The sequence below is a fragment of the Amphibalanus amphitrite genome, unplaced genomic scaffold, assembly GCF_019059575.1.
Source record: "Amphibalanus amphitrite isolate SeventyFive unplaced genomic scaffold, NRLGWU_Aamphi_draft 001124F_arrow, whole genome shotgun sequence".
NCBI lineage: Eukaryota > Metazoa > Arthropoda > Thecostraca > Balanomorpha > Balanidae > Amphibalanus > Amphibalanus amphitrite.
The window spans coordinates 99,083-116,567 of record NW_024882618.1 but is presented as its reverse complement, the minus strand read 5'-3'; the positions used below and the strand labels follow the sequence as shown (position 1 = coordinate 116,567).

Here is a 17,485-nt window from a genome sequence, read left to right as displayed (position 1 = left end):
CGAAAAAAATTGATTGAAAGGTTTCGCCGGGATCAGGTCAATGTGTGAACATGAATAACATTGTATCTTTTGTCACGGGATAACGTCGTCAAGATGTCAGAATATTTCAGTTGTGTATGTTTTGAACACTTGCTTAAATGGTTGATAGGCCAGAGGTATGAGACTGTGTACAGGGTGGAAAGTAATTACGCGAACATGTATTTTCTTACAATTTCGCCCGTCAGTGGAGATTTTGTATGAGCGCGGGCTGTTATGGAACATGACTGGTCGTGTTTGTTGTCGCCTCATGTAACAAAAGTGACCTTACTTTGAAAAATGACTTGGAAGGTCTACAACACCTCTCGGCTTCGAGTGGTGCTGACGCCATACGCTGCTCAAGACCAAAATGGGCAAAGAGCTCAATTTGAAGTTGCCAGGGAAAGCGTTTGTGATTATTTTGGCTGGATTGGTGCGGAAGGGACTCGGAACGGTCTCGGCACCAGCATTACTCAATTACACCTTTGGTTGAAGCATAATAAAACTTAAGAGGACTTAAAAAGCAAAGCCGTTGGCGGCAGTAAAACCTCGGCGAATTCAGGCGCCGAATGGGTGGTCACCATTTCCGCGACCAAACGACAACAGTCGACCCGAAAACAGGCGAAATGGTTTACTTTGGCCGGGTACCCGATCTAAGATATCACGATTCATACATAAATCCGTGAAAATTCGAAAATCAAGCCGCACAAACAATCGAGATGGCCAAAATTCATGAATTAACAGCAGGATTGTCAGTTTAAGTTTTCTAAAGACCGCCAAACCTGAACAGAGGAGGACAGGCAGCTGGCTTTGTGGTTGGGTGAGACATCTTCGAAGCTATTTCATCCGTCAAACCTGCAGAACAACGCGTTGGGGGCTGCTGATGCGTCCGACGTCCCGCCCGTCCCAACCTTCAAACATCCGGCAAAGGAACACACATCAGCGTGTTATGAGCGCCCGGATGGTGTCAGAATTGCATGTAGTGACCAACAAGGCCACCAAAAATAAAGTATACAACTAGTGGAACATCCTTCCAGACGAGTCTCTTTATCTAATCCATCAATGCACCAAAAGGGGCAAAATGATTGAGCGCACTTTTGTGCCCGACGCAAAGAAACTCTTCTTCATGATTGATAAAGTCCTTCCTCTCACGGCCAAAAAGACGCAAGACTGGTGCTTTGAGAACCCGTTCTTCTTCTGGGCATATAATGGTCAATCTGGGAATAGCCCAGACCTCAATTTGATCAAAAATATCCAGGCGACTCTTCAGGAGAGCGTCTAAGAGCTGCTAGTAGCCACCAACATCGATTGCCTCACCAGACAGCTCCAGGAGGCGTGGACTAAGCTTTGGCCAACAGTGCTTGACATGCTCATGTCAATTATGCCTGAACGCCTTTGTCAGTTATCGCACATAAATAGGAATATATGAAAAGATGAAATTTTCATGTTACCGCCGCTTTTTCCATTGCTATAAGACGAAAAAGTATGTTCGCGTAATTACTTTCCACCCTGTAACTTACGGGCGATTGGCTTGGACTCGTGCTATCGGCAGGTGACTTGTGTCCATACACACACGTCTGCAACCTATCTATATGTATCTGCAGATAGCAGCTTCCTCTGAAGAGGGCGCGGGTAACTCAGTTTGTCAATAACTCGGCCCGGACGGCCCAGGTTTGTGGCGGGGTGACTCGGTACCATGCCTGTTAATATAGCTGGCAATAAAGAATCCGTCAATATCAGGATATGGGGCCTGGGCACTGGAAGGCAGCCAGTCAATATAGGATATGGCAAAAAATGAGTATTTTCTTTCATGACATGTCCAAATGAATTATTGCGAATTCGTGTGAATTGAAGCAGACACTTAGCGGATGCAGTTCAATTGTTAAAACAGTGATAAGTCTTGCATGAATACTGGCTAGCATCGGGGAAATTTCATAAATTTAACGAGCCCGTGTCGTGCAGGAATGGTGTCGGTAGATACGGGGGCGCCCCACGGCCCCCTTCCCCCCCCCCCCCGTATCGCCGTGAAGGCAGACCGTCGTCTCCGATCGTGCTCGGCCATTTCGCCCGTGCTGGTACTGAATGCCAATGGCCGGGCTGGAACTGCCGGACAATGGTGCCGAGGGGGCGATTATTGGCGCACCGGAGGCTGATGACAGCGGGGTGCAGAAAATAGAACATACCCGGGTGATGAGGTGAGAGAGGGGCATTCTCCAGTACCTCAGTGGGCTGGCCGTCCCTCCTGGCTCTGAGGTCATTGCCTGAATACCTGGCAGAAGGTGTGATCCAAGGGCGGCTGGCTACGGTCAGTGAGTCGTCCCTCTCAGCTCTGAGCTCATTATCTGCACACCTGGCAGCAGCTGTGATTACAGGCGACTGACTTGGGACGTTCATCGTACACTGGTCCGTCCTCCATCACCCCTGAGTGGCGCAGCAATACCTCCTCAACCCCTGGTAAACACCGAGGACGGGAGGGAGGCCCGGCTAGGTTGGCTACCGACCGACCGACTGTCCATTGTTTTTCCCGGGATCTCCGCCAACGGTCTCTGCGTCCGACTGACTTATCAGCGAGCTTGGCGGCCGGCTGTCTGCCAGACCAACTGGCCAGCGCGATGACATCAACACAATAAACATCGTTTAGTCAGTGGTTCAAAGTCAAACTGCTAGTCTGCATTAGTAGTGGAGGCCGGAGGCGAATAAATCTATCTGAAGGCAAGACCGTGCCTTACTCTACCCTTGTCTTTTAGCGATGCCTTGCTTGCAGAGTTGATCGTTAACATCACGCGAGGATTTTACGGTTTAGTTATTACACCTGTGGTCAGCTGTGCTTCTTGCTGAACAATAAACAATGGGCATTCTGTTTAATGGCCGCCAACTATTTACCGTATTCCTGGAGGCATTCCGAAGGGGCTCTTCAAATTACTTTAGGAGGCCCTTCTTGGCCGATTTCCTTGTCACGTCACGTTCATCAAATTGTGAGGGGTTTCTACTGTTTTTGGACGAGTCGAGATTTGGACACCCTCACTTCGGTAACGAAAATTGTTGTCACGGCTGGATAAAGTGGTGATGGGTGCGTTTAGCACGCTTTGTCATGCGTGGATTGCTAGAATTGTGTTTCATGCTAAGTCACCTATCCTAACGATATCTGTAAAGCCCCACGCCCTCACCGAGGGCGTTTCTTTTTTCATTCCATGGTTAGGCCATCTATGACTCCGAGCCTACCACATCGCACATGCGATTGGTTTCCTATGAACGATGCACATTCATGCAATTGATGTAACGACGAACGTTGCATGACCGAACAATGTGGTGCGTTGCAAAAAACAGCCAATGTTACCGGGCACTGGGATGAAAAGTGCTGGTGTTTGTAGAATCATGGTGCATAGTTGAGCGTGACATGTGATAGTAACATGTGACAAGTTTGTTTTGAAACCTTTGGGGCATTTTTGAGCAGTTTTGTCGCCACTCATGCTAAGCCAGTGAGTGTGTACCCACCGTGCATGGTTACAAGCAGAGCAGGTGGGAAGTCCTAGCGTTATATAACATGGTCCTTCTATGGAATGGGCGTGCAGGGACGGCGGTTGTAAACTTCGTGGGAAATTGTGCGCGGGTCGGGTTTCCCTCGAGAACGGTTACCCCGCCCTGGGTTACTCACTATACTCAGCCAGGTCTGTTGTAGACGGGGAACATGAAAGCTTGTTTCACTTGCTATGTTTCACTTTACCATTGAGTTCCGTGAAAAGTGAGTTCTCTTGACGGGCTGTGCGCTAGTGGGCAGCTCTTATGTAGCTGGGTAGCGGCCGAAGAAAGAACGGCAGCTTGGAACTGGCACGCTCTGAAAGAGCGATTGACTGTTCTTTTCTTCCCTAAAAGCCCCAATGAACAACTTCTCTTTCGGAAGCTTATCGGGCGGGAAGACGGATTTCGTACCTTGTCTTTCGCATTCTTTTTTTTTCTTGCCGGAGGACCTCTGAGGCAGCGCCCGCAGCGGTCGATCGTACGATGACGGCTGACCGGCTGTGTGTAACCGGTGCGGCACCGTAGGCCTGCCCTACGGTGCTGTCTGCCCACTGCCGTGCAGAGACCATCTCGGCCCCCAGCCTGCACCTGTCAGTCAGCCTGTTACCTCTCGGGTCCCCGAGTCCCGGTCTGTGGGACAGGAAAGTCAGCCAGCAGCGGTCGCCAGCAGCACGCCACGTGTCCGAACAGATCTGCAGACGGAGTTTTGAGGCTCGGTCGGCCGCGTTTGCTGGTAGCAGTGCCATGTGATTTCCCTGCTCGCGAGTTGACTCTGTGCAGAAGCTGATCGTTTCCCTAGGAAAAACGTACATTTTGCGGTGGATGTTTTCTTTGGAGACCGCTCAATGATAGCAAGTCTGCAACTGCGGGTTAAGTCGGTTTTCCTCAATATTGCCATGCTAGGGAAATTTATCAATAAGATGTAGCGGAGGGACGCGATGTTTGTTGCTTGTTTCTCTTGACCATTACCAAGGTTCATGGTGAATCTTGCCGGCTAGAAGAGGCTCGTCGTTTAGCCAGTTTTTATGCTTTTTGCTGTACCTTCTTCTGCAAGCTGTTTTCCGTATCGAAAGTGTTTAAGCGGCTGTTGTAACTGGGCTCTGACTCGCTTCCAGCTTGTCCATCGTTGTTTTGGCTCATTTTTTCACGTAGTAGTCATGTCAAGCAAACACCGCCGGCACGATTTTGATGGCGATTGTTTGATACAACCCACGATATCCACAACTGCAGACGTGAGTGAAATGTCTCGTGATCCGCGATATCAGCTATGTTTTGATAAGTTAGCACAGATGCTGCAGTTTACGGTATCGCTGGTTAGTGTCTAGGTCAGGCACCAATTTGAACATCTGTTCAGTCCTCGTGCCGCCGACAATGGCACGTGCTGGGCGACCTCTTGACCCCTCCGGCGTTGGGAGGGGGGGGGGCTGAGGTTGCCGACTGGTGCGGACAGCTGGTGCACACTGTCCCACGTGGAGAGCGCGAGAGTTACAGGCACTTGTTATTATTCGTCTCTATTGGGAAGGCAGTCGTACGGAGTGTGAATTTTGCAACGTTGAACTACAGCGGGCTCTGCAGAAACCAAAGTGTTGACGTGAACTAGGGCTGGTGATCCAATGAGCGGGTGGCGGATGTCCAGTGAGGGAATGGTTGACGTGCGCTGGTGTAGTCTATTGGTGTATGATGAGTTGCGCTGTTCACATTATTACACGGCATTCGCCAGATTGCATTTCACAACGGCGTCAAAGGCCGCCGCCTATTGCACCAGCTACCGCTTCGTTTCATAGGCTTCACTGAGGCTCAATTTTCATTTTTCAATGTTGTTCAAGGGTCACTAGACTCTTTACGGCTCTTGTCTTTTTCCAGTATCCTGTTACGCCTTTGAGGTGCCAATTGAACGATCGTCGCTTTCGTATGGCCTCTATGAGCCACGAAACCTTTTTCACTTGGTTGCTCTAAACCACAATGAAGCCTTTTATTCGCTCAGTTCAAGTGTATTTTGATCTACCCCTTGCGTCATTGTGACGTCCCCCCCCCCTCCTTCACCCCCTTGTTGTACCACGTGACCTCGTGTGCCCCCTTGTCATGCCCTGTTGTCGCCTGTGTCTCTCTGCCATGCTATCGTGCTGGTTTCGTGTGGACCGATTTTGGACCCTCTTACCCCGCATGCTTTCGGTCCTTCTTTTGCCCTCCCTGGTCGTACCCTTGGCACCGTTTCAGCACAGCCGCCTACCCACCCATTACTACCTTTATGCAGGCAGGCACCCCGTTGAGCCGTCCCGAGCCCTCCCCCCCCTCCAATGACACTATGCTCCCCTTTGTCGCGTCTGACCCACTCGGTCCCCGCTAGGACACCCCCTCTATCTACCCTTGCCCCTATCGCATCCCCCTAATTCACCCTCTATTCTCTATTACACGGCTCTGACCCACCCCGTGCTTCCCCCATGACTCCCTCTGGCTCTCTCTGACCCCTCCCCCTTTTCTCCACAGAGGTGAAGCTCGCTCGGCACCATGCGGGTGGTCGGGCTGCTCGTGCTGCTGCCGCTGTTGGCGCTCCTACCGGCCCCGGCAGAGGCTATCTCACCGGCCGCCATCGCCGCCGAGCTGACCCGAATGAGGTCACGACCCCGGCCGCGCGTGCGCAGATCCGTGGTGGAGACAAACACGCATGGAGAGGCCGACCGGACGACGACCATAAGTCATGGTAGGTGAATGGGGGCTGAGTAGGGCGGGGCATAACGTATAAGGGGGCTCGAAAGTTCAACATTGGTTGCCAGTAAGTAGCAACAGCTAGGCCATAGCAACAGACAGCTTGGTATGGCCCGTCAGAACAGGACACGGTAAAATAAAAACGCACACTTCCAGTTCAATTAAATCGTTTGTAGGCATGGCATTGTTTGGCCGTTATCATAAAATTGTCGCTGGTCCGCCCCGTCTGCCTCACGTGTCAGCCACGTGCTGGTCACGTGACATTCCGTGGCGTCGTGGCACGTGAGGGTGGCGACTTTCCGTGCCGACTGGGTCCTGTTTTACCGGCCGTCCCATCATGCACTCGTCTCTGTCTGCGCTGTGATCAATGTATTGATGAAATCGGTGCCCTGTCTGACGATTTTGTGTTGCGAGCTCAGGTCAGAGCCGCTGGTATTCTGAGAAAAATTGCGGTGGAGATTTAATGATGAGTTGTTTGACGCGTTTCCGCTCCGTCATTTCTAAAATGACAATGTTGAATGACGTCAGTGGTTTATTTAGCAGAAATATGGGTCTTAAAAATGTTTTTACTGACGTCAGTTACACTTTTATACGGTACAATTTTCTTCGCGTGAGCCATTTTTGTCTTCAACTAGCAATTTGACTTGTTATGGCGGCTTGAACTGTCCGAGGGGCATTGTGATGTTAAGTTTTAGTAATTAGTTTCCTATTACTTGCTGCATGCAGTAACCAAATTTATTTCAATGTGTCTTTTATGTGTGTTTTACCTAACCTCACAATTCACAGGCACCTTCTCATCGCCCCTCCCCCTCCTCCGTTTTCAGGCGGTGACCACTTGATGGTGCACGGTGAGGGTACTCGTTTTCTCACCTTCCTCCCCCCCCCCTGTTCTCAGGCGGTGAGCACGCGGTGGTGCACGGTGAGCACAGTGAGCACGGCGCCGGCTCAGCTCACTCGGGCTCTCACGGAGACGTGGTCACCATGTCCTATTGTGTCGAGTCCGAGGAGGTCCACGAGAGTCACGGTATCCACGTGGCCTCGTGGCGATGGACCGAGGTGCAGACCTACTATGCCATCACCCTCTTCATCGTTATTGCGGGCCTGGCCAAACTCGGTGAGTTTGAGAAGGGGACGGGTGGTGGAGTGTTGTAGGAGGTATGTGCTTGGGTGCGTTTGGGGTCGATGTGGTTACCGAAGGTCAGCTGCTGCGGTTGGTATGTGGCGGGGATGGGTGTAGAGTGGGGTCGGTGCGGCCGCGGGTGAAGTGTGGTTGGCTCTGCTGCGAGTTCGCTTCTTTGCAATTGATCGATAGCCCGTCCTCGCCCCTATCGTAAATACGGGTAACTGAACGCTGGAGCACGGGTGTTGGCAGTGTGACGCATAGATCGCTTGTATTTAAACGGCCAATAGTCCGCTGAGTGATTATAGCATTCAGTTCATTAGTGATGAAACTCCGCGGTAATTCTCTTGACAACGATATGAGAAGGATCAGGACAGACACGCCGGCCATTTTGGATAATAAGAACCTCATCGTCTTTAAGATTTTAAAACGGTTCTCTTTGTCCCGGTTAGACTCGGATGTTACCTATGTGGATGTCCTTCACGCACAGAACGACTTTGTGACCACTTACCTTTCTTTGAGGATGAATAACTACATAGTTATATCTACATCCTGTAGGGTGTCGCATGTTTCAGGATCTCCGGCGTCGTATGCATGCAGGGGAGGGTTATTATGCCAGCTCTAATATACCGCAGATCCGTGGATAGTGCCTGTATGGGCCGCGCGGCTGGTGGTGCACCATGTAAAAGGCACGCAATTGGTGCGTCACTACGCTACCAGCGAGATATGCTGTGCTAATTTATGTAGGTATTACTGTCGTGTTCTTCTGATAACTCGATCGCGCTAGATCGAACTGGTTGAAGCACGTGTCCGATCGGGTGGTATTCGCTCGTGCCGCGTGCGTGTGTGTCCATCACCGCCGAATCTTGCGTGCCTCGTTTTACGTGATTTACCTGTGAAACAGTTGATTGTTGCTATGCATCATTTGTAATTCAAATGGCACTTAGAGTGTCGGTTGCGCGATCCGATCCGTTTTCACGCCGTCTGTTTTCCTACAAAATTTTCCATCAGGAAACACTAGCTACGTTGTTAAATATGCACGTGGTAACGATGTTCCGTGGTATTGGCGACAGGTCGCAGACTGGCGCCACCGTGTTATCGTCCTGGGTCACAGTATCCCTTCCCGGACCTCGCTGGTATTTGTAGGTGCCGTCCATTTTACTTCCACTACGGTCTATGCTGTCTATGGGGACAGTGCCGTTTGATAATCGTCCCTTTGTGTCGTGTACATGTTTATAATGCACGTGTATGTATGTAAATACATACATGTATATGTATTTCTGAAATTAACGCCTTTCTCGTCTATATGGCCTGTGAGCGCCATTTTCGTCCATACCATGTGCGGGCACTGGAATTTCCGTCTATACCGTTTGTGGACGTTTTTTGTGTTACCTCTATGTATGTGTCATTTCGGTCTATCATACCACCCTATGGGCGCTGTATACATCTTCAGCTCTGTGGGCCTGCCTTTCCCGAGTCCACGAATCCTCCGGTGCCCCTGTTGCCGTCGAATTATCGTTCTCCAGCGTACCCGTCACCCCCCGTGCCGCCGTGGCGCCACCGTGTCACTGGTCGTGGCGGAATGCCATGGGCGAAGGGTCACTGGCGACCGGCCAGACCTGGTCCGGCCTGGGCCAGATTGGACCCGAGGTGTCAGCGGGGGTGTGGCCGTTCCGATTAGTGGTGTCACTTTCAGAGCTGAGTCCGAAACTGAACAAATTTCAACTAAAATAGTGGAAAATATTGAAAACTGAAAAAACGCTAGAAAAAATGAGAGCACCTATGGACTTACCGAGCCTGAAAGTGACTTATTGATATTTGTAAGGTTGATTAGAGCGACAATAAGGATCAGTGATACGGAAAATATGCAAAAAAAAAAAAAGAAACCAATTCTATGCTGATATCGGCCTGCTTTCGGTATACAAAATATTTTCATTCTGATGGACAACTCGGACTACTGTAGCCAGGTCCCGTCACTTGCGTCACCACTTGCCAGTAGCCGTGGTTGGGGGAAGGGAGAGGCAGGACGTGGCTATCCGGTCTCCCGGATAGGCTACCTGTGACTCAAAGGAAAGGGGTGCGCTGCAGGCCGAGGCACCGTTGGGCGCTTATCTGTTGTCCTGGCGGCGCCGTGTGAATGGGCCGGTGACTACATAGGCTGGTGTAGCTACTAACGGTTCCATCCCCGTCCCATGCTCCAATAACACAAGCTGCAGAGACACCTGTATTGAGTGAGGAATATCTGCCTAGGTGTGATGTTGACGGCAATGTTATATTTTTAGAAGTGTTGTCTGTAGGTGGGATTGTCTATTTTAGTTCAGGGTCTAATCCAACATCTGAAACAATCTTGGCTAGTTCGCTTGACAGGTAGTGTAGCTTGCCAAGATATGAAATGCTGGAAAATTAATGAGCAGTCTTTTTTCACATACAAAAAAACGAACTCTCACTGGCACGCATGCATACGAGTACAGATGCCTATTGCTGGGTTGTGACTGGAAACTACGCATCGGAGACTGCAACAGGCCGAGGTAGTTCTTGCTCTATCACTCAGGATCTTCATTCTGTGGAGTTGTATTTGTCTCCGCTATCTTGTTTCAATGCAAGTGGCTGTCCTTGACTTTCCGGGCGTTCATTCTCACCCAATGCGTACGGTGACTGTTGTTTACCTTGTGACGTTCTTCGTCTTTATGTCTCAGTGTCGCGAGTGTCGTCGACTGTTTCTGCTATCACCCATATACGCCTCTGCCTGGTATCCCACCCTGTGTTTTGGGGCGGGGTGTTCTACGTATTTACGGTGTCGACGGCACGTGCCGGCGTAAAACGCCGCGGCGGCGGTCTTTTGTTCGACCTACGCTCCGCTCCATCCCGCCGCGCCGGTCGGTGGAGCGCGGTGTGACATTGTATCGGTATGTCGACAGAGTACTGACGGCCCGCTCTGCCCTTTCAGCGTTCCACCACGCCCACTTCCTGTCGTCAAAACTGCCAGAGTCCTGGTGAGTACCAGTGTCAGAGTGTCGGCCATTCTTGCTCCTCAACTGGGAATCTGTTTTCTGCAGCTATTGCTGCTAACGTCATTGGAAGAAGTCGCTAGTTAGATTGTGCTAACGTTGTTTGAAACTGCAGTGGCTGTTTTGACGAGTTTGAATTGAATTTTGACAAGTATGATTGTCATTGTGTTGCTTTGTAGAATAGTTACAGCCCACGAGTTGTTCTGATTAATGTCCATCTCTTTGACTATCCCTCGCTAGTTGAAATAGAGTGCCTCATTGTAGCAGTTACAGTAACTAGGCTTGTTGCTGGTCCAGGACCAGTTGCTGGTCGCTGACATCAACCCGTTCCTCTGTTTTGCAGTCTGCTGATCATTCTCGGCATCTTTATGGGTATCATCACATATCACATCCGACACAGGTTAGTACCAACCAATGAGATAACGGCTCAATATGTCGACTTTACGAGCCAATCTCCTTCTAGTCTATCCTCAGCGGTGGGGGCCGCCAGTTTTAGACGCGTGGCTGTTAGGCCAGTTTTAGCCGCGTGGCTGTTCCTCCGCCAGCGCATAGTAAACAAATAGCGGCGGTATGGGGAGGAGGGGGGGGGTTGCGCTGTTAGACGACGGACTGCAAGAATACCTACCTGCATTCAGACGGTGAGAGGAACTGCCATGTGACGGTGAGAGCACCTGTTATGTGACGGTGAGACGATCTGTCAGACGACAAGATCACGGAAGGTTAGAGCGACTGTTTTGAGACGGTGAGAGCCACTGGTATGAGACGACGAATAGAGAGACCGCCTGTTGTCTTCAGTCGAGTTCCATCCAGCTTCTATTCCCGTCCCCCTCCCCCTCCCTCCCGCCACCTAGTTTCCTTCCCAGTCCCGCCTCCATCCGTCCATCCCTGCAGTGAGACGCTGGCTTTTCCCGTGTCAGTGGCGGCTGTATCTGGATTTCGCCGCTTTGTCACATCCTGCCTCGTCCTGTCCTCTGACCGCGACTGCAGGGGAACGACCCCGGCGCGGTCGAAAATACCGACCGAGCGCATCGAATGGCGTGCACTCGCGGCGTCTTTGTCAAGTGTACCATATTCTCTTAGAGACAGACATTGATGATGTGTTAAATGTACCATATTCTCTTGGAGACACACATTGTTGCTAGATGTCTGGGCGTATATAGGAAGCCGCCATGTGGCAATACTTCCTGTAGGGACGCAGCGCAGCTGTGGATGACAGGCTTATGACGAGTGTCGTGGCGCCTGGGCGTCCCATGTGTAAAGCAGTGGCTCATGATGTCAGCTTTGTGGAGCACACCTGTGCCCAGTGCGTTTCTGGGCGTATGTCATCCCCAGACTACTCACAGACGTATCTTTAGCGTATGACGAGTTTCGTGGCGGCTGTCACTTCTCGGTCACGGAATGGACCGCGTTGGGTACTGGGGTCCAATAAGGCGCCGTCAACATACGGGGAGGGGGAGGGGACCATGGGATGCCGACGTCCATGGGTTTAACGATCGAGCCGACAACACCGTGTCCAACGTCACCGCTGGACACCTGTTGAGCGCCAGTCCTGTCCACCTGTTGAAGGGCGTGGATGGGGAGTGAGGAGACTGTGCCATGCCATCTGTGATACTGGAGACCATGTGTAAAAATGTGATTTGACTGCGACTACAGTTGTTCGTCTAATATGACGGACTGATTTGATCACTTTTTAAATACTGACGTAATGTCGTTTATATTTTCATGTTTGTTAATTATTTGGTATCTCATGGGATTGGGGCCTGGGTTTGAAGCTAGCGACAACTCTTTATCCATGCAGTCGCAGTGCACTCTGTAAGGTCTATGTCTCTTCTTCCATTTAATTAAGTGTTCCTTCTTTGTTTTATTATTCTGGGCATGCCTGGTTACCATTTGTTACTGGTATCATCCTATTCCTCTGGTCCCTAGCCCCCGCTAGGTTTACGATGGTGGCGGTATAGGGTAAGGTGCCTAATTAGCGACCCCCTTAATTTGAACCGTCATTGCTCACGCTCTGTGGGTGCCACTGTATTACTGGCTTGATTTTCGGAGAGATCGTTCATTTTTCTATTAAGATATAGTCATTTTCTGCCCCAATATTCACTAACTTATTTTTAGTGAGCATTTTGGCAAACCATTGCAAAAAACGCTAATAGGGAACTCTTCCCGATTAGCGACCGGGGAGGGTCGCTAATAAGTCTATGGGTTTCCCCATATTAAAAATGGCAAAAAATGCGACGCCTGAAAAGATAAAATATGATCTCAAAAAGGTAACCTACTACGCAAAGCACTCAATCACTCGAACAGGGACGTTTATCCAACACATTTGCGTAAGTAAAAACTGATCACGTAATGCACCGAAGGCGAAAAGAAGGCGGAAACCCAAATTTTGCGGTCTATCTCGCATGATATTCGAGGTCCGCGCTGAATTCGGCACCGCCGCAGTCGGTGACGACATTTGGCATCACCTGCCACACATTGCAAGCTTCAGCAACACCTCATTTTCATTTCTCTCTTTTCCCCTTTCTTTCCCTTCTTGAGCTATTTGCGACCATGTCAGGCGCAAATAGGAAATATGAGTTGCGACACATTTTTAACCGCCATGCTGTGCACAGTTGAGCGATTCACTATGGGAAAACGGCAATCCATTGAAAAAGGAATGTCGATTCAGAATAAAAAGGGTGCATCATCCTAATGTGCATCGCTTTTCATCAGAGAGGGCCCAAACACACACGTTTTGGATAAGAAACTGGTCATTTTTATTTAAACTCACCTGAAACGTCCCACCAGAAACATCGACGACCGGAAAGTAATTTAATTTGATAACCAAAGTTTGGCTGACCTTTTGACGATGTTTTTACCCCGTTTTCTCCTGCCAGTTTTTCTGTAGGGAGGTAGGTCGCAAATTGGAAAGGGTCGCTAATTAGGCACCTTACCCTACTTGCCTGTGCCATACGGTGGTAGCTGACTTCCCTTTTTGTTATAGGGTGCTCTCCCCGGCTACCTCACGGTTACCAATGGTTGCTGATGTCCCTCCTTGTTATAGGGTGTTCTGGTTACCTTTGGTTACGGTTACCTATGGCTGCTGATACTCCTCCTTGTTATAGGGTGTTCTGGTTCCCGCTAGGTTACCGTTGGTTGCTGATGCCCCTCCTTGTTATAGGGTGTTCTGGTTCCTGCCCGGTTACCGCTCCGGCGCCGGGGGTGCTCCGTAAGCCTGCCTGTGGGACGAGGGGCGTGTCGTCACCCCTACCCCTCCCCTCTCCACCTGCACATACCCCCTCCCCCTCTGAGACAATGCATCCCACACTGACACACTAACACCGATAGTACGATACCTACCTCCCGGCCGCCGCTCCCGCTGTGTTGACCGCCCATTCCAGCCGGGAGTGCCGCTGTGTGTCGTGTCGTGCGTGTGTCGTGCCGTCCGCCCGCTGGCCAGTCCGTCCGGGCTCCAGCGCTGTCCGTATCGCCACTTCCCCTCCGTCCGTGCCGCCGTTTCCTGGCTCTGTGCAGTGAGCTTCGCTCCTGTCGCGGATGGGACATCCGCCACTCTTAGTGACTGTCGACTGACCGCGCTGATCGGGCCTGTCCGTCGTCCGTGCTTGGAAATTGATCGGTTTGCTGGGTTGAGTTGAGAGTTGAGTTTGCACAAATTGCTGGGTCAATTGAAAGTTACGTGGTGGGCAGCTGGATTACAGTTTTGCTTGTTTAAACCGAAAATTAAACCCTTGAATTTGAATGTGTTGATCGTGTGAATAATATGTTTTATGTAAAATGCTTTTTGCCTTTTTACTTTATGTCCTAGGGTTTCTTCACATCAGCTCATTTTGTTTCATCCGAGATTGTATGCTAATGCGTGTTGGAAATCAGTTAAAATGTCATTAAGCCTCGTCAGATACATTAGCATACTCTTGTACTAATTGATTCTATCTTTTCCTAATCAGGTGACGTTTCAAGTTGACATCATTTTCCTTCCTTCGTCATTCAAAGTGCCTGCGTTTCCTGGCCGTCCGTCCACTCACAAGGCCGTTGAGTGCTAGTCTCCCGTGGGTTAACTGTGATGTCCGCCCGGCCGTTTGTCTTCAGTAACAGCCTGTAACCTTCACTACCTTGACTTCCTACCAGTATCGTAACGACGGGGTTGATGTTGTCATACATATACGTCATTACTAGATTGCATCGATTTCCCATCTCACGCACGTTGTATCTGAATGTGACTGACTACTGACTAGTTTGAATCTGTGTTCCCCTTTTCTCACGAGTCACAAACACCAAGGAAGACTGTCTCCATTTGATGTCATCACTGATTTTAGTTCGAGGTTATTTCACTTTTGGCTTACGCTACACAATATATTGTTTCTTTCAACAACAAACACCTATGTGTATTGCTCGTCTTAATTGAGCAGTGCTCGATTGATTATAAGTGATTGGGCAGCTATTCTTACTTCAACCCCAAATCAATTCCCGGGCTCAGCAAATTGGGCCGAGTCGTGTTTGCCCGCTGCCCTTACCTTGTGTACCTAATCTGTCCCGGCATGCTGCGACCAAAATAACCCCTGCCTTATATAACCCCAGACCCAGCCCCGCCCTCTGTGACCTTCTGACCTTTCACCCGTGACCTTGTGACCTGACTGTGACCTATGACCCGTCACCGCCCAGGAACGATGGCAATGAGGACGGGCCCAACATCCGGTTTGAAAACGGCACCGTGGTGCCTCCCTGTGAGGACGAGTTCGCTGGATTCTTCCCGAAGTTTGACGCAGAGTTGTTCTTCCTGGTATTGCTGCCGCCGTGAGTACTGGCTGTGTTAGCCTACCTACGTGTGTTTGTGGGGGAGGTGAGGGAAGCGTCGTGAGTATCTGCTGTTTTAGCCCACCTATGTGTGTGTGGGGGAGGGTAGGGGTGCCGTGAGTACCTGCAGCTGTCTTAACCTTCCTGTGTGCGGGAGGGGGGGGGAGGGAGGGAGGCGCCGTGAGTACCTGCTGATTAAGCCTACTTATGTGTGGGGGGAGGGTAATGGAGAGGGGGTTTCGTTGTTACTATTATCAAGTGGTGAGAGTGGACACCCGTGCTTCGGCCATGACTACTCCTCTTACAGTGTTCCCGCTGAACTTTGGTCCGTCATGTGTGAGTTCTAGGTCACAGTAGTCCGTGTTTTTACCGATGGTATCTCCGTTGGAGTGGTGGCTTTGATATAGCTTTGTCTTTAAGTGGGAAGTGTTTGGGTGGATTCACGATAAACTAACGAGCATTCCATTTTAAAACGAATGGCGATGTCCGAACAGCGGTTACAAGGGCAAAGTAATGGTCAATTTCGCTGTCGAATATTTTTTACGTGGTCGTTTTTTTTTTTCTTAGTAAGTGTGTGAACTGCTCTTTGATGCAGACAAACCGATAGTATGCTCTGTCTGTGATAGGCCCTGTTAGTTCTCTGTCTGAAGTGCCCTAATCTTTAGGTCGCTAACATGTCTTCGATAAATTCCGAAGATAGTTGACCTTTAATCTCTGTCATGTTAGCTGTTGAGCCAGCTCCTTTCTTTGCAAGGTCTGGCGTTTCGTGCTAGCGCTTTTAAACTGATGGGAGGCTTTGGAGGGTCCATTCGTTTCCTGTGTTAGACGTTGAAGGCGTTGACTCTAAAATAAACCAGCTGCTGTGTCTGGTCTCAAATAGCCCCAGTCTAGACACTGACTGGTGGCTACTGGTTATCATGGAGTGGACACTGCAGTGACTATCACTGGAGTGGTGGACGCCGCCGTAGGCCACTGTGGAGTGGGCATGGGTGTGGAGGGTGAAGGGTGTAGTGGACACTGGACTGAGTGGACTCTGTGGGGTGGGCAATGTGGAGTGGATAGTAGAGGTCTAAGTTCGTAGCCAGTGGTCTGGACAGCAGACATCATTGTCACGAGAATGGACAGTGGACACTGTGGCTATCACTTTGGAATGTGGAGTGTGGTCTGTCGCCGCTAGTGGCTCAAGGCGTAGTATCGACCTGCAGAGGACAAAAACAGCCCGGTAATGGCTCGCCGCTGTGGCGTGGGTGGCGCCGCCGCACGCAGGCCGGGCCAGGGCTGGGTCACTGTCGGTGGTGCTGGCCCAATTAGGGGGTATTGGTGCCGGGCTACAGTGGTGCCGCTGCTTACAGACCGTTCAGTTACACGTTATAATGTGCTTGTCATTATGTATGACCAGTCCCAAAAAGGAAGTTTGTTTAAGTGGCATTATTTGTTAGGACACAGCGCACTAGCTCTAGAAGATTTGAAACTTCTCTCGATTTCGAATGCAGCGTTTCAGAAACAAATCTTGACTTTTCCTGGTTTATTGTTAGCTGCTGCTAGATGCTCAATATCGATACCGGATGGACCATCAACTGTCAGTTGGCGCCAGCCGACTGTTCCCGTTTGTTCAGGCACACAAACCATCTGTCGTCTCGGAGCATCTGGAGAGTGAAGTCTGTCCGGCCGCGGAGGGTCTCCGAAACCGGTCCCATCCTGCCGGTCTGCTTTGATGCGTGTCTCGGTGTTGATCTAACAATTTAGGTTGGTCAGGTGGATGGTCACTGCTGGACGATTAATCATCTGGCTACAATAGCTGTGTCAATGGCTGTCTTAACTGGATCTTTCTGTTCTGGCTCTGGTTGCATCATTAAATTTGCACTGCCTGCTCTCTTAGTCGTCAGAGTCGTCCTTTGATAAGTACTGACCTGCTTCACATAAGCGCTTAGATGAGACGTTCCTTTTGAGTTTCCCTCACGCCCCCGGTGTTCGATACCTTCAGTCTTGCCCGGTCCGTGGCCGGATGAAAAACTGAGCTCGATAGGCCTGGGGTCGGACGGGAACGGAATTCGATAGACCCCAGCCAGACACAGTTCGATAGGTCCCGGACCGCGATCATCGTCAAATCCATCTATCGAGTGGCTAGCGACCCAGACACGCCGGCGGCTGAGTCTTTTGGCTGCTGCTGAACAGTTCTCCGGTCTCCGCGACACCCGACGCTCCGCGGATTTATCCACTCGAACGGAGGTCACGGAGTCCGAATGGCTCAGAGATAGGCCGGTGATGTGACAGAGCCAGTATTTGCTTTGATCAGGGTTTAGTTTTAGCAGGGTTGAGTGATTAT

General features: G+C 50.4%; 1 protein-coding gene across 8 annotated transcripts in view; it reads left to right on the top strand.

The window, feature by feature from the left end:
* Nucleotides 1-17,485, top strand: part of LOC122370339 (Na(+)/H(+) exchanger protein 7-like) — a 52,086-nt gene that overhangs the window by 7,254 nt on the left and 27,347 nt on the right. For 4 of the 8 annotated variants that reach the window (XR_006254555.1, XM_043345836.1, XM_043345838.1 and 1 more), the window contains exons 2-7: nucleotides 6,022-6,235; nucleotides 7,136-7,354; nucleotides 10,308-10,353; nucleotides 10,712-10,768; nucleotides 13,529-13,576; nucleotides 15,028-15,159. Coding sequence is in view for 7 of the 8 variants with exons in the window: in XM_043345836.1 (XP_043201771.1) it covers nucleotides 6,043-6,235; nucleotides 7,136-7,354; nucleotides 10,308-10,353; nucleotides 10,712-10,768; nucleotides 13,529-13,576; nucleotides 15,028-15,159 (695 nt within the window). In the remaining variant the exon portion in view is untranslated. The remainder of the gene's footprint in view (nucleotides 1-6,021; nucleotides 6,236-7,135; nucleotides 7,355-10,307; nucleotides 10,354-10,711; nucleotides 10,769-13,528; nucleotides 13,577-15,027; nucleotides 15,160-17,485) is intronic. The other 4 variants (XM_043345841.1, XM_043345839.1, XM_043345842.1 and 1 more) reach the window with 1 other exon arrangement.